Consider the following 13549-nt stretch of genomic DNA (forward strand, 5'->3'; position numbering starts at 1 on the left):
TGCTGAAAAAAGGGGCTGGTAATCGTTTACAGCAACCCTGTAAACGATTACCCGAGAGAAATTGCCAATTTGTACAGAAAGTCCAACAAAGGTACTCAGTCAGATGAACAGAGGTCACCATTGGACAAATAAGTGACTTTTAGGCACTTTTGGTCCTGTCTGAGGCTGGTGCAGGTGTTGCAGTGGTGGGAGAGGGTGGGTGGTGATGTGATGTGAGTCCAAGGAGGGTGGGGAGACCCCTCATGAGTTGGAGGAGCAACCTGTGCAAGGAATGAGTGAGACTGCTGAAAAAAGGCTCTGGTAATCGTTTACAGCACCCCTGTAAACGATTACCCGAGAGAAATTGGGAATTTGTACAGAAAGTCGAACACAGGTACTCAGTCAGGTGAACACAGGTCACCATTGGACAAAAAAGTTACTTTTATGGTAATCTGCACCTGTCTGAGGCTTGTGCAGGTGTTGCAGTGGAGGGAGAGGGTGGCTGGTGATGTGATGTGAGGCCAAGGAGGGTGGGGAGACCCCTCATGAGTTGGAGGAGCAAGCTGTGCAAGGAATGAGTGAGACTGCTGAAAAAAGGGGCTGGTAATCGTTTACAGGACCCCTGTAAACGATTACCCGAGAGGAATTGCCAATTTGTACAGAAAGTCCAACACAGGTACTCAGTCAGATGAACAGAGATCACCATTGGACAAAAAAGTGACTTTTAGGCACTTCTGGACCTGTCTGAGGCTGGTGCAGGTGTTGCAGTGGTGGGAGAGGGTGGGTGGTGATGTGATGTGAGTCCAAGGAGGGTGGGGAGACCCCTCATGAGTTGGAGGAGCAACCTGTGCAAGGAATGAGTGAGAGTGCTGAAAAAAGGCTCTGGTAATCGTTTACAGCACCCCTGTAAACGATTACCCGAGAGAAATTGGGAATTTGTACAGAAAGTCCAACATAGGTACTCAGTCAGGTGAACACAGGTCACCATTGGACAAAAAAGTGACTTTTATGGTAATCTGCACCTGTCTGAGGCTTGTGCAGGTGTTCCAGTGGTGGGAGAGGGTGGATGGTGATGTGATGTGAGGCCAAGGAGGGTGGGGAGACCCCTCATGAGTTGGAGGAGCAAGCTTTGGAAGGAATGAGTGAGACTGCTGAAAAAAGGGGCTGGTAATCGTTTACAGGACCCCTGTAAACGATTACCCGAGAGAAATTGGGAATTTGTACAGAAAGTCCAACACAGGTACTCAGTCAGGTGAACCCAGGTCACCATTGGACAAAAAAGTGACTTTTATGGTAATATGCACCTGTCTGAGGCTTGTGCAGGTGTTCCAGTGGTGAGAGAGGGTGGATGGTGATGTGATGTGAGGCCAAGGAGGGTGGGGAGACCCCTCATGAGTTGGAGGAGCAAGCTTTGCAACGAATGAGTGAGACTGCTGAAAAAAGGGGCTGGTAATCGTTTACAGGACCCCTGTAAACGATTACCCTAGAGAAATTGGGAATTTGTACAGAAAGTCCAACACAGGTACTCAGTCAGGTGAACACAGGTCACCATTGGACAAAAAAGTGACTTTTATGGTAATCTGCACCTGTCTGAGGCTTGTGCAGGTGTTCCAGTGGTGGGAGAGGGTGGATGGTGATGTGATGTGAGGCCAAGGAGTGTGGGGTGACCCCTCATGAGTTGGAGGAGCAAGCTGTGCAAGGAATGAGTGAGAGTGCTGAAAAAAGGCTATGGTAATCGTTTACAGCACCCCTGTAAATGATTACCCGAGAGAAAAATCCAATTTGTACATAAAGTATGACACAGGTACTCAGTCAGATGAACAGGGTCACCATTGGATAAAAAACTGACTTTTAGGCACCATTTTGTATGACATAAATAAATTCATTATAACACACCATTAATAGAGATTCAGTTACACAACATACACAACAAAATGATACATTGTACGTTTCAAATATTACAGTCATCCATGAAATACTTATAATGGTGTTCATATAAAATTACAGTTATCTTAAACCCACTATTGGTTGTCTGCTTGATTGGACGTTGATGGTTGGTCAGATGGACGGACAAATTTGCGGAGGATGTCATCCACATTGAGTTCCTTCTCTGCCCACATAGGAAGTCGAATGACAGGTTTTGGTGTCTCCTTAACAAGGTCAATTGTAGGAGGAGAAACTTCAGCTGGAAATACCTTCACTATAGAGCGATGCGTAATATTGAGGTAGTGGTTTTGCCTAAATGGAGTGAAGGGGTGGACCTAAATGTACAAACGGAATTTGTAAGAAGAAGAACACTTAAATACCAATAAAATAATTATGGTAGTTAAGTACAAATTAGATGGCTTACAAGATTGAGTATGATAACAGAACCAACTGCGATATTTTCTGCAATTTCAGGATCTTCAAGAGCTTTCTTGTGCAAGGAAGCCTTCATCGTGGCAGTTGGGTCCTTAAGAGTCAACTGCATATCTCCCAACCCATTGGGCTTACACTCTTTCAATATGCAAACCACCAATGGAAGGACCTCAGCTGATTTTGCCTCTTGGAGGGAGTTAACGTTCTCGAATTTTTCATCCTTTACGAGACCTATGATAACAAAATATGAAAACAAATTACAAGTATTGAAGGTAATAATGTTCTTGGAAGCGTGTATGAGATTCAGTGTACCGTGGTGTTCAATAAACATCTGTGCCCATTTCCAAGCATTGGAGTTGAAATCTCGTTCATAGGTTGCGTCAGCAACATCACGAGCAAATTCTTGTGTCGATTTCGGTTGTTCTGTTCCCGTTCTATTCATGAAAGCTGCTTGGATGTTACCTGCAGGACCAGGAATAAGCGTTGCGGAAGCATCGCATTTTTTCAAAAACGGTTCAAGGACATCATCATCATAAACAAGGTCTTCCCATGCATCCATGATTATGCAGAAATTTCCTGTGGACATAAAAATTGTAGGTTAAGGAATATACATCAGTGGGATGATTAAAGAAGTCACTCACAACTAAACAATGGTAAACGGGTTACTGTCACCTGATTCAAGCCTACAGAATTGGTTTCTCCCCGAATTTGAAATACAAGTACGTGAACGATGAAATAATATGAAATCAATGAAACCAAAAAAATATTAATATTATATCTATTTCCATTAACTTAACTTATTCAAATCAAGTTACATTAATTGTGGGGAGATAGTCTGACTTGATGGGTAGCCTTTAAAAGTGAAAAGCATTGATTGGGGGTTAGGAGAGAGAAACTTTATGCTGACAACCATCAATGCATGCTTTCACAGGATAACCAAATACGTGTATGACAAGGCAAAAATATGACCTTTTGGCGGGAATACACAGCTGCGTCAACAACCAACGTTAGAATCCAACGTTCACACTTATTTCCATTAACCAAGCACTTCCAGACAACTTACCCGGGTGTTCATTAAAGAGAAGGGCCAAAACGAAGTTCGGAGGGTTGGTGAGAAGCACATAAGGATCATTTATGGTGGACTTAAATGTAGAAGATGAGGTTGGTTAGGACCCCTGAGCTTCATTAAAGGGCACACCATTTTTCACCAGGGTACGTTTTAATAAGTTCTTCGAAAAAGATTTTATTTTCATTATTTTTATAGTTGCCAGTGGTCATAGTGGTAAGTGTGATGAGTGAATATAATTTGCTTTATGTCTAAAGGTGGGTTTAATGTCAACGCACACAATGGATGGGGATCAAGGGAATGACTATAATGACAATGTTGATGAGCCCAATGAAAGTTTAATGGAGATTGACCCAATAGTGCATATGTGTTTTGACTCAATGGTTGAAGCAAAAACTTTTTACACAAACTACGCCATTAGACGTGGGTTTGCCGTGCGGACTAGAACTTCTAAAAAAGATAAAGACAACAACGTCTACTACCTCAGAATAGTTTGTTCAAGGGAGGGAAAATATGTGTCTTCGGTCAAACCAGTGGTAAAAACACTTCCAAGTCAAATTAACCAATGTCCTGCTGGGATAACCATTGCAAAGAAGGAGGACAAGTGGTTTATAAGGACCGTTGTTCTGGACCACAACCATGATCTTTGTCCAAATAACTCCAAACTATTTGCAGCCAATAGAAAGTTAAGCATGCATGCAAAACACACGTTGCAGGTCAACCACGATGCTGGAGTTAGGTTAAATAAGAGTTTCCTTAGCATTGTGAACGATGCGGGGGGATATGAAAACATGGACTTTGTGGAGCGGGACGCTCGAAACTACATTGGCCAACACAGAAGATCTTTATGTAAGGATGGTGATGGTCAGGCACTCCTACGACACTTTTCGTCAATGAAAGATAGAAATAACGAGTTCTTCTATGACATTGCTCTGGATGAAGGGAATAAAATCTGTAGTGTGTTTTGGGCTGATGCAAGAAGTCGTGCTGCATGTGAAGAATTCGGTGATGTTGTTTCCTTTGACACCACTTACTTAACAAATAAGTACGACATGCCATTTGCGCCTTTTGTTGGAGTTAACCATCATGGACACTCGATTTTACTTGGCTGTGGATTGTTGTCTTCAGAAGACACTGTCTCATTTGTCTGGTTGTTCCAATGTTGGCTAAGATGCATGCGTAATAAGACTCCTCAAGGTATTATTACTGACCAATGCAGAGCAATGACCAACGCTATTGAACAAGTGTTTCCTCATACGAGGCACAGGTGGTGTTTATGGCACATCCTTAAGAAGTTGCCTGAAAAATTGCACGGGTATAGAAATAATCCCGTTATCAAAACCGAACTACATGCGCTTATATATGATTGTGTTTGTCCAACAGAATTTGAAAATGGTTGGAAGGAACTACTTACCAAACATGGATTGGAGGAAAATGAATGGCTATGTAATTTGTACGAAGAGAGACATAAATGGGTCCCGTGTTACTTGAAAAAAGATTTTTGGGCAGGCATGTCTACGACTCAGAGAAGTGAGGGAATGAATGCCTTTTTTGATGGATTTATCAATTCTACAACAACACTTCAACAGTTTGTGGTCCAATACGACAATGCACTTAGGGTAAAGGCGCAGAAGGAAATAGAAGCCGACTTCTCCTCCATGAACACCACTATTGCATGTGGTTCTCAGTCACCAATTGAGAGACAATTTCAAGTGGAATACACACATGCAAAGTTTGAGGAGGTCCAAACAGAATTCCGTTCAAGGATGAATTGTTTCATCAAAGACACCTTAAAGGAGGACTTGTGGAACACTTACACTGTAAAAGAGGAACGAATGTGGGAGGGTAATCGTGTACCGGATAAATTTTACAAAGTTCAATTTGATCCCATCACACAGACAACCACTTGCTCTTGCCACCTCTTTGAGTTTAGAGGAATTATATGTCGCCATTCCCTGTTGGTATTTGGCCAAGAAGATGTTTACAGTGTTCCCTCACAATACATTTTGAGGCGCTGGAGCAAAAACATTCGAAGAAGACACACACTAATAACAGCATCGTATAGTAATTCGACAAATGAACCACGGATGCAAAGATACAAACTGTTGTGCAAACGTTTTTATGAAATTGCTGAAGTTGCATGTGAGTCTGAGGAAGCTAGTACTGAATTGGAAAAAGAACTTAATTGTTTGGGTACAAAATTTGGATTCAGTTCTTCCATGACAAATAACATCATCAGTGATGCAGGCCAACTAAGATACGATACTGGTGCATGCACGTCAATACCACTTACTCCAGTTGGAACATCTGATGTCCTTGTACACAGTCCTGCAACTGTTAAGCGAAAAGGACGTCCACGCACAAATAGGTTGAAGTCCACTGTTGAGAAAAAAACCAAAAGAAGAAAGTCAACTTCATTGACAAACACTTCAACACCACCCACCGAACAATGCGTGAGTCATTATTTACGGTCAAAATATTTATTAAATAGTTTTAGTCTACCAATTATGTTTAACTTAGTAGTTGTGTTGTTTCAGGGCGAAAGACCAAGTAATGTTATTGAATGTGATCACCGTGAACAATTTGAAGCGGACACTATCCAACTATCACAAGATACCGAAATGGGTCATTTTGGATTTATGTCGTTGTTGTCAGCTGTACATAACAATTTCGATAACAACATCAACTGATATATACAACTTGTTTGCTGCTTATTTTGTAACTTTTTTCTGTTTTTCAAAGTTAAAATGGTCTTCCATGAAATTCCTTTAATGAATGTATGTGATGCATATGACCACACCAGTATTTGATGTTGTAATCGATTACGAGGCTCTTGTAATCGATTACGAGGCCATTGTAATCGATTACGAGGCTCTGGTAATCGATTACTGTGTTCAGTTAATTAAACCAAATTATCCCACTGCATAACGTGTATAACTTGCAATCGTGTTCATAACCGCCCAAAACACATCCTTCCTCAAATTCGTTTCGAAAACCTCTCTTCTCTCAATGCAAAACCCTAAACGAAATACAATGGCTGATCGTGGAACGAAGAAACAAAAGGCATCTTCTTCCGTTGGTGGACGTCGCCGTCGCCGGAGTCCAACCCCATCACCATCGTCATCCCCTCCTCCGCCTACCAATGATCTCTTCTCGTCGGATGAGCAACAGGAGAAATATGCCCAACATTTCGTAAATCGGGAAATTTTGGAGAGTAAGTATCTAGAGGACGAATACTTTCAAGGAAAAAATTTTCAATTCTATGACATATTACACGAAGCTGGGCTGACTGAATTTGTGTGTTTAAGAAGACATTACCACCCACAATTAGTCAGAGTGTTCTATAGCAACATGTCAATATCGGATACGGGGGTTATTCGAAGCGAAGTTAGAGGGGTCAAAATTAGGGTGAGCCGTAATCTTTTTCAACAACTCACTAATCTCCCATCTGATGGTGTTTGTTACGAAGGCAAAGTTGTAGATGAGTGGAAAGAACAATACGATTCTGTCACTGCAAGGCAACTAGTGTGTAGAGATGATGCAACCATACAATCTAGAATACTAGCGGGGCAAATGAAGGTTCAACCAAGGATACTTCATTACGTTCTCACTAGAGTATTAATTCCTCGTGCAACCAATATTGGTCAGGCATCCGAAGAGGATATTATGCTGCTATGGGCATTTTTCAATTCCATTCAAATTAACTGGGGACATCTTATTAGATATAAGATGAAAAGAGCATTAAGGGAGAACGCAAAGTTGCCGTATCCACATTTGATAACCATCTTCATGGAACACTTTGAAGTGCCTACTGAAAGTTATCCCATTTCAGAACTGAAGTTCAAGCAAAGAATTGGTTGTGAAGTTGTAGCATCATTTGGTTATATGCAAAATGATGAAGGAGAATGGGTTCCCAAAGGCAATGCCCCCCATCCCCCCGTACAAGAAGGTCAACAGAATCAAGGACAAGATGATGAACAAGGCAGTTCATCTACAACACTAGATAATGTAATCAACCGCATAGAACAACTTCAAACCTTTGTTGGTACAAGATTTGATGCCTTTGAAACTCGATTTGATGCCCTTGAAACAAGATTTGGAAACATGGACATGGTCATCACTACAAGGTTTGATGCGTTGCAATCGCGTGTTGGGAACATTGAAGAACAACTGCAACACTTGCCAAGTGCTTCTGGAAACAATCCTCAGACTTAAAATTGCTTGTTTAGGCTATCTTTACTGCATTTTAAAGAACTATGTACTCCAGTTCCTGCTTTGATCATTTCAAGTATTTAATAAAATCAAGTTGTTTAGTTTCAAAATGGTTCCTCAACTCTCGAAATTTATTATGTCATGTTCAATTTATGATACACTTAATACCATGGCAGTTGTGAGTAAAAGTCAGTAACCAATACCACTTAATACTAACCAATAACACTAACCAATACCACTTAATAACACTGCAGTTGTCTGTAAAACTAAAAGTCACTTTTTTGTCCAATGGTGACCTGTGTTCACCTGACTGAGTACCTGTGTTGGACTTTCTGTACAAATTGGCAATTTCTCTCGGGTAATCGTTTACAGGGGTGCTGTAAACGATTACCAGAGCCTTTTTTCAGCAGTCTCACTCATTCCTTGCACAGGTTGCTCCTCCAACTCATGAGGGGTCTCCCCACCCTCCTTGGACTCACATCACATCACCACCCACCCTCTCCCACCACTGCAACACCTGCACCAGTCTCAGACAGGTGCAGAAGTGCCTAAAAGTCACTTTTTTGTCCAATGGTGACCTGTGTTTATCTGACTGAGTACATGTGTTGGACTTTCTGTACAAATTGGCAATTTCTCTCGGGTAATCGTTTACAAGGGTGCTGTAAACAATTACCAGAGCCTTTTTTCAGCAGTCTCACTCATTCCTTGCACAGGTTGCTCCTCCAACTCATGAGGGGTCTCCCCACCCTCCTTGGACTCACATCACATCACCACCCACCCTCTCCCACCACTGCAACACCTAGGTGCACATGCTGAAGTAAGAGGGGATGATGAAACTGTTCGTAACATTAATTTTATTGAAATAGAAGATGATGGTGATGAAGGAGAACCGGAGGTTGTGCCATTGGCTATACCCCCATTGCGGAGTTTTGTTGGTGATCCAAGCACTAGTGTGGATGTAAACCAATTGTATACAGCAGTCAGCATCAGAGAGATGAACGTACACAGGTATGTGGTATGAATTGTAGTTGTGGTTGAGGAATATGTATTGTTTGTGATTGACTAATATTTGTATGTTTAGGGTTGTAAGCGAGATAATTGGCCAAAGCTTGAGCACTACTTCAATTTACACTTTGGCCCCAATGAAATACGTTGATAACATGGTTAGTATTGTCACATTTGGTTGTGTTTCATGTTATAGTTTATTTTAGTAATGTGAAAATTTTTTATTGTGTAGGTGGTGTTCTTTGCTTGTACGGTCTTTATGTACTTTGAGAAAAGGTTGTGCGGTGTTGTTAAGAGGTTTCATTTTAGTCCGTTATACTCGGTAAATAAAATTTGATATTGTATCATATTTATAATTGAAGAAAGTATTTTTGATCAATTTTTTATTGATGAATTTGAAATTGTCCACAGCACCATATTCTTACAGATTATAGGAAACGTCCACAGAATCGCCATGTATTCACGCTTCATAACTATAACACTTATTTGCGTTCCGATCATTTTGGACTTGAAGAATTACCCACGGCGGACTTTGTGAGTAACCTTGAATTTGCAAATCTTGTCGACTTTTGGTTGTAAATGTGTTACTGAAATTGTTTATATTTTTTGTAGTTGTTTCTGCCATTTGTCCACGATGATCATTGGTGGTGTTATTCAGTGAAATTGAGGTTAATGGAGATTTTTGTGATTGATTCACTGGGGAAGGGGATCAGAGACCGCAAAAGGATAGACACAGCCGTTGTAAGATTAGACATCTTTCATTGTTGATTACCGTGTGATTATGACATAACCCTGCATTGTTTAAGTATTTATTGTTTTTGTTAACTGGTAGGCTGAAAATATGGCACGGTTTTTTTGCATCCTGATGAATATACCGGAAGGTAGTATTGGTCCTTTGACAGTTAAACAAGCAAATATCCCATCCCAACCAAACTTGTAAGTTTCTTCAACTGTACTGCCGGATTATATTGTGATGTATATGGGCAAAAGTAATCTGATGTTGTGGGTATATTATTTCAGACATGATTGTGGAGTAATAATGTTGAAAGCAATGGAAATCTGGGATGGAGATGAAAAATACAACGGGAAAAGCATGCCTGAATATACAACTGTAAGTTGGAACTGTGTGTTTGATAATATTCTTGTATGTCCTGGTTTCTAATGTGGAAAATGTTGGTTTCAGGAGGAGCTGCTTGGGATTAGAAAGAAATATGTGTGTGACTGGATCCTGGACAATGACAACATTAGCAGAATGGAAGCCCTACATCTATACGGCATTGTCTAGGATTGCTAAGAAATTATCAAATTTTGACATGTATAAGATGTTCAAATATGTACCTAATGTTATTTGACAATTTTGACATGTATAAGATGTTCAAATATGTACCTAATGTTATTTGACAATGTACAGTTGTGTTTGTAATAAGAATAGTGGTTGGATTTCGAAATGAATTGTTTTTGCTTTGCGTTTGTGTTTGTTATAATGACAAAATTAGTGATTGAAAAATGAACGCAGCATTATAATAAAGATTTGAAAAGTACGAGACCATTTTCACTAAAATTAATGGTAATTAATGCGAAGGATTTGATCAATTTCTGAGTGGGGAGATGGGTGTTGGTGATTGATGTGAACGCAAGAAGCGTGGAGTGACCCGTGATGAGTAGGGGGACGAAGTAGTGCAAGGAATGAGTGACACTGCAGAAAAAAGGCTCTGGTAATCGTTTACAGCACCCCTGTAAACGATTACCCGAGAGAAATTGCCAATTTGTACAGAAAGTCCAACACAGGTACTTAGTCAGATGAACACAGGTCACCATTGCACAAAAAAGTGACTTTTAGGCACTTCTGCACCTGTCTGAGGCTGGTGCAGGTGTAGCAGTGGTGGGAGAGGGTAGGTGGTGATGTGATGTGAGTCCAAGGAGGGTGGGGAGACCCCTCATGAGTTGAAGGAGCAAGCTTTGCAAGGAATGAGTGAGACTGCTGAAAAAAGGGGCTGGTAATCGTTTACAGCACCCCTGTAAACGATTACCCCAGAGAAATTGCCAATTTGTACAGAAAGTCCAACACAGGTACTCAGTCAGATGAACACAGGTCACCATTGGACAAAAAAGTGACTTTTAGGCTAATCTGCACCTGTCTGAGGCTTGTGCAGGTGTTCCAATGGTGGGAGAGGGTGGGGAGACCCCTCATGAGTTGGAGGAGCAAGCTTTGCAAGGAATGAGTGAGACAGCTGAAAAAAGGGGCTGGTAATCGTTTACAGGACCCCTGTAAACGATTACCCGAGAGAAATTGGGAATTTGTACAGAAAGTCCAACACAGGTAGTCAGTCAGGTGAGCACAGGTCACCATTGGACAAAAAAGTGACTTTTATGGTAATCTGCACCTGTCTGAGGCTTGTGCAGGTGTTGCAGTGGTGGGAGAGGGTGGCTGGTGATGTGATGTGAGGCCAAGGAGGGTGGGGAGACCCCTCATGAGTTGGAGGAGTAAGTTGTGCAAGGAATGAGTGAGACTGCTGAAAAAAGGGGCTGGTAATCGTTTACAGGACCCCTGTAAACGATTACCCGAGAGGAATTGCCAATTTGTACAGAAAGTCCAACACAGGTACTAAGTCAGATGAACAAAGATCACCATTGGACAAAAAAGTGACTTTTAGGCACTTCTGGACCTGTCTGAGGCTGGTGCAGGTGTTGCAGTTGTGGGAGAGGGTGGGTGGTGATGTGATGTGAGTCCAAGGAGGGTGGGGAGACCCCTCATGAGTTGGAGGAGCAACCTGTGCAAGGAATGAGTGAGACTGCTGAAAAAAGGCTCTGGTAATCGTTTACAGCACCCCTGTAAACGATTACCCGAGAGAAATTGCCAATTTGTACAGAAAGTCCAACACAGGTACTCAGTCAGGTGAACACAGGTCACCATTGGACAAAAAAGTGACTTTTAGTTTTACAGACAACTGCAGTGTTATTAAGTGGTATTGGTTAGTGTTATTGGTTAGTATTAAGTGGTATTGGTTACTGACTTTTACTCACAACTGCCATGGTATTAAGTGTATCATAAATTGAACATGACATAATAAATTTCGAGAGTTGAGGAACCATTTTGAAACTAAACAACTTGATTTTATTAAATACTTGAAATGATCAAAGCAGGAACTGGAGTACATAGTTCTTTAAAATGCAGTAAAGATAGCCTAAACAAGCAATTTTAAGTCTGAGGATTGTTTCCAGAAGCACTTGGCAAGTGTTGCAGTTGTTCTTCAATGTTCCCAACACGCGATTGCAACGCATCAAACCTTGTAGTGATGACCATGTCCATGTTTCCAAATCTTGTTTCAAGGGCATCAAATCGAGTTTCAAAGGCATCAAATCTTGTACCAACAAAGGTTTGAAGTTGTTCTATGCGGTTGATTACATTATCTAGTGTTGTAGATGAACTGCCTTGTTCATCATCTTGTCCTTGATTCTGTTGACCTTCTTGTACGGGGGGATGGGGGGCATTGCCTTTGGGAACCCATTCTCCTTCATCATTTTGCATATAACCAAATGATGCTACAACTTCACAACCAATTCTTTGCTTGAACTTCAGTTCTGAAATGGGATAACTTTCAGTAGGCACTTCAAAGTGTTCCATGAAGATGGTTATCAAATGTGGATACGGCAACTTTGCGTTCTCCCTTAATGCTCTTTTCATCTTATATCTAATAAGATGTCCCCAGTTAATTTGAATGGAATTGAAAAATGCCCATAGCAGCATAATATCCTCTTCGGATGCCTGACCAATATTGGTTGCACGAGGAATTAATACTCTAGTGAGAACGTAATGAAGTATCCTTGGTTGAACCTTCATTTGCCCCGCTAGTATTCTAGATTGTATGGTTGCATCATCTCTACACACTAGTTGCCTTGCAGTGACAGAATCGTATTGTTCTTTCCACTCATCTACAACTTTGCCTTCGTAACAAACACCATCAGATGGGAGATTAGTGAGTTGTTGAAAAAGATTACGGCTCACCCTAATTTTGACCCCTCTAACTTCGCTTCGAATAACCCCCGTATCCGATATTGACATGTTGCTATAGAACACTCTGACTAATTGTGGGTGGTAATGTCTTCTTAAACACACAAATTCAGTCAGCCCAGCTTCGTGTAATATGTCATAGAATTGAAAATTTTTTCCTTGAAAGTATTCGTCCTCTAGATACTTACTCTCCAAAATTTCCCGATTTACGAAATGTTGGGCATATTTCTCCTGTTGCTCATCCGACGAGAAGAGATCATTGGTAGGCGGAGGAGGGGATGACGATGGTGATGGGGTTGGACTCCGGCGACGGCGACGTCCACCAACGGAAGAAGATGCCTTTTGTTTCTTCGTTCCACGATCAGCCATTGTATTTCGTTTAGGGTTTTGCATTGAGAGAAGAGAGGTTTTCGAAACGAATTTGAGGAAGGATGTGTTTTGGGCGGTTATGAACACGATTGCAAGTTATACACGTTATGCAGTGGGATAATTTGGTTTAATTAACTGAACACAGTAATCGATTACCAGAGCCTCGTAATCGATTACAATGGCCTCGTAATCGATTACAAGAGCCTCGTAATCGATTACAACATCAAATACTGGTGTGGTCATATGCATCACATACATTCATTAAAGGAATTTCATGGAAGACCATTTTAACTTTGAAAAACAGAAAAAAGTTACAAAATAAGCAGCAAACAAGTTGTATATATCAGTTGATGTTGTTATCGAAATTGTTATGTACAGCTGACAACAACGACATAAATCCAAAATGACCCATTTCGGTATCTTGTGATAGTTGGATAGTGTCCGCTTCAAATTGTTCACGGTGATCACATTCAATAACATTACTTGGTCTTTCGCCCTGAAACAACACAACTACTAAGTTAAACATAATTGGTAGACTAAAACTATTT

The 13549-nt window shown here is 41.0% G+C and overlaps 3 protein-coding genes and 1 long non-coding RNA gene across 11 annotated transcripts in view; 3 read left to right on the forward strand and 1 right to left on the reverse strand.

Moving 5' to 3' along the window:
- LOC108343820 (protein sym-1) overlaps positions 1-13549 on the reverse strand; it is a 55274-nt gene that overhangs the window by 13031 nt on the left and 28694 nt on the right. Inside the window, exons 8-10 of one of the 8 annotated variants that reach the window (XR_008244769.1) lie at positions 2650-2913; positions 2330-2568; positions 1888-2240 (exon numbers count right to left, since the gene is read on the reverse strand). The exons of 4 other annotated variants lie outside the window; for them this stretch is intronic. Coding sequence is in view for 1 of the 4 variants with exons in the window: in XM_052867036.1 (XP_052722996.1) it covers positions 13345-13497 (153 nt within the window). In the remaining 3 variants the exon portion in view is untranslated. Of the gene's footprint in view, positions 1-1887; positions 2241-2329; positions 2569-2649; positions 2914-5647; positions 5783-12601; positions 13498-13549 lie in introns of those variants that run through there. 3 more of the 8 variants (XM_052867038.1, XM_052867036.1, XM_052867039.1) reach the window with 3 other exon arrangements.
- On the forward strand, positions 3645-6837 carry LOC128193496 (protein FAR1-RELATED SEQUENCE 5-like). Its single transcript, XM_052867042.1, has 2 exons — positions 3645-5856; positions 5941-6837. Exons 1-2 carry the CDS (start codon positions 3670-3672, stop codon positions 6091-6093), a joined length of 2340 nt encoding a protein of 779 aa, XP_052723002.1. The 5' UTR covers positions 3645-3669; the 3' UTR covers positions 6094-6837.
- On the forward strand, positions 8839-9288 carry LOC128193498 (uncharacterized). Its single transcript, XR_008244772.1, has 3 exons — positions 8839-8942; positions 9032-9154; positions 9233-9288. It is a non-coding gene; the product is annotated as an uncharacterized LOC128193498 (long non-coding RNA).
- LOC108320067 (uncharacterized) lies at positions 9293-10016 on the forward strand. Its single transcript, XM_052867829.1, has 4 exons — positions 9293-9361; positions 9453-9556; positions 9641-9731; positions 9804-10016. Exons 1-4 carry the CDS (start codon positions 9293-9295, stop codon positions 9903-9905), a joined length of 366 nt encoding a protein of 121 aa, XP_052723789.1. The 3' UTR covers positions 9906-10016.

This window comes from Vigna angularis, chromosome 8, assembly GCF_016808095.1.
Source record: "Vigna angularis cultivar LongXiaoDou No.4 chromosome 8, ASM1680809v1, whole genome shotgun sequence".
Taxonomy (NCBI): domain Eukaryota; kingdom Viridiplantae; phylum Streptophyta; class Magnoliopsida; order Fabales; family Fabaceae; genus Vigna; species Vigna angularis.

Bases quoted from the DNA above. Each gene is read 5' to 3' on its own strand.
- LOC108320067 (XM_052867829.1), top strand. From the start codon at position 9,293: ATGGAGATTTTTGTGATTGATTCACTGGGGAAGGGGATCAGAGACCGC. The intron at 9,362-9,452 runs GTAAGATTAGAC...GTTAACTGGTAG, and splicing joins AAAGGATAGACACAGCCGTT to GCTGAAAATATGGCACGGTT. The intron at 9,732-9,803 runs GTAAGTTGGAAC...TGTTGGTTTCAG, and splicing joins GCATGCCTGAATATACAACT to GAGGAGCTGCTTGGGATTAG.
- LOC128193496 (XM_052867042.1), top strand. From the start codon at position 3,670: ATGTCAACGCACACAATGGATGGGGATCAAGGGAATGACTATAATGAC. The intron at 5,857-5,940 runs GTGAGTCATTAT...GTGTTGTTTCAG, and splicing joins CACCACCCACCGAACAATGC to GGCGAAAGACCAAGTAATGT.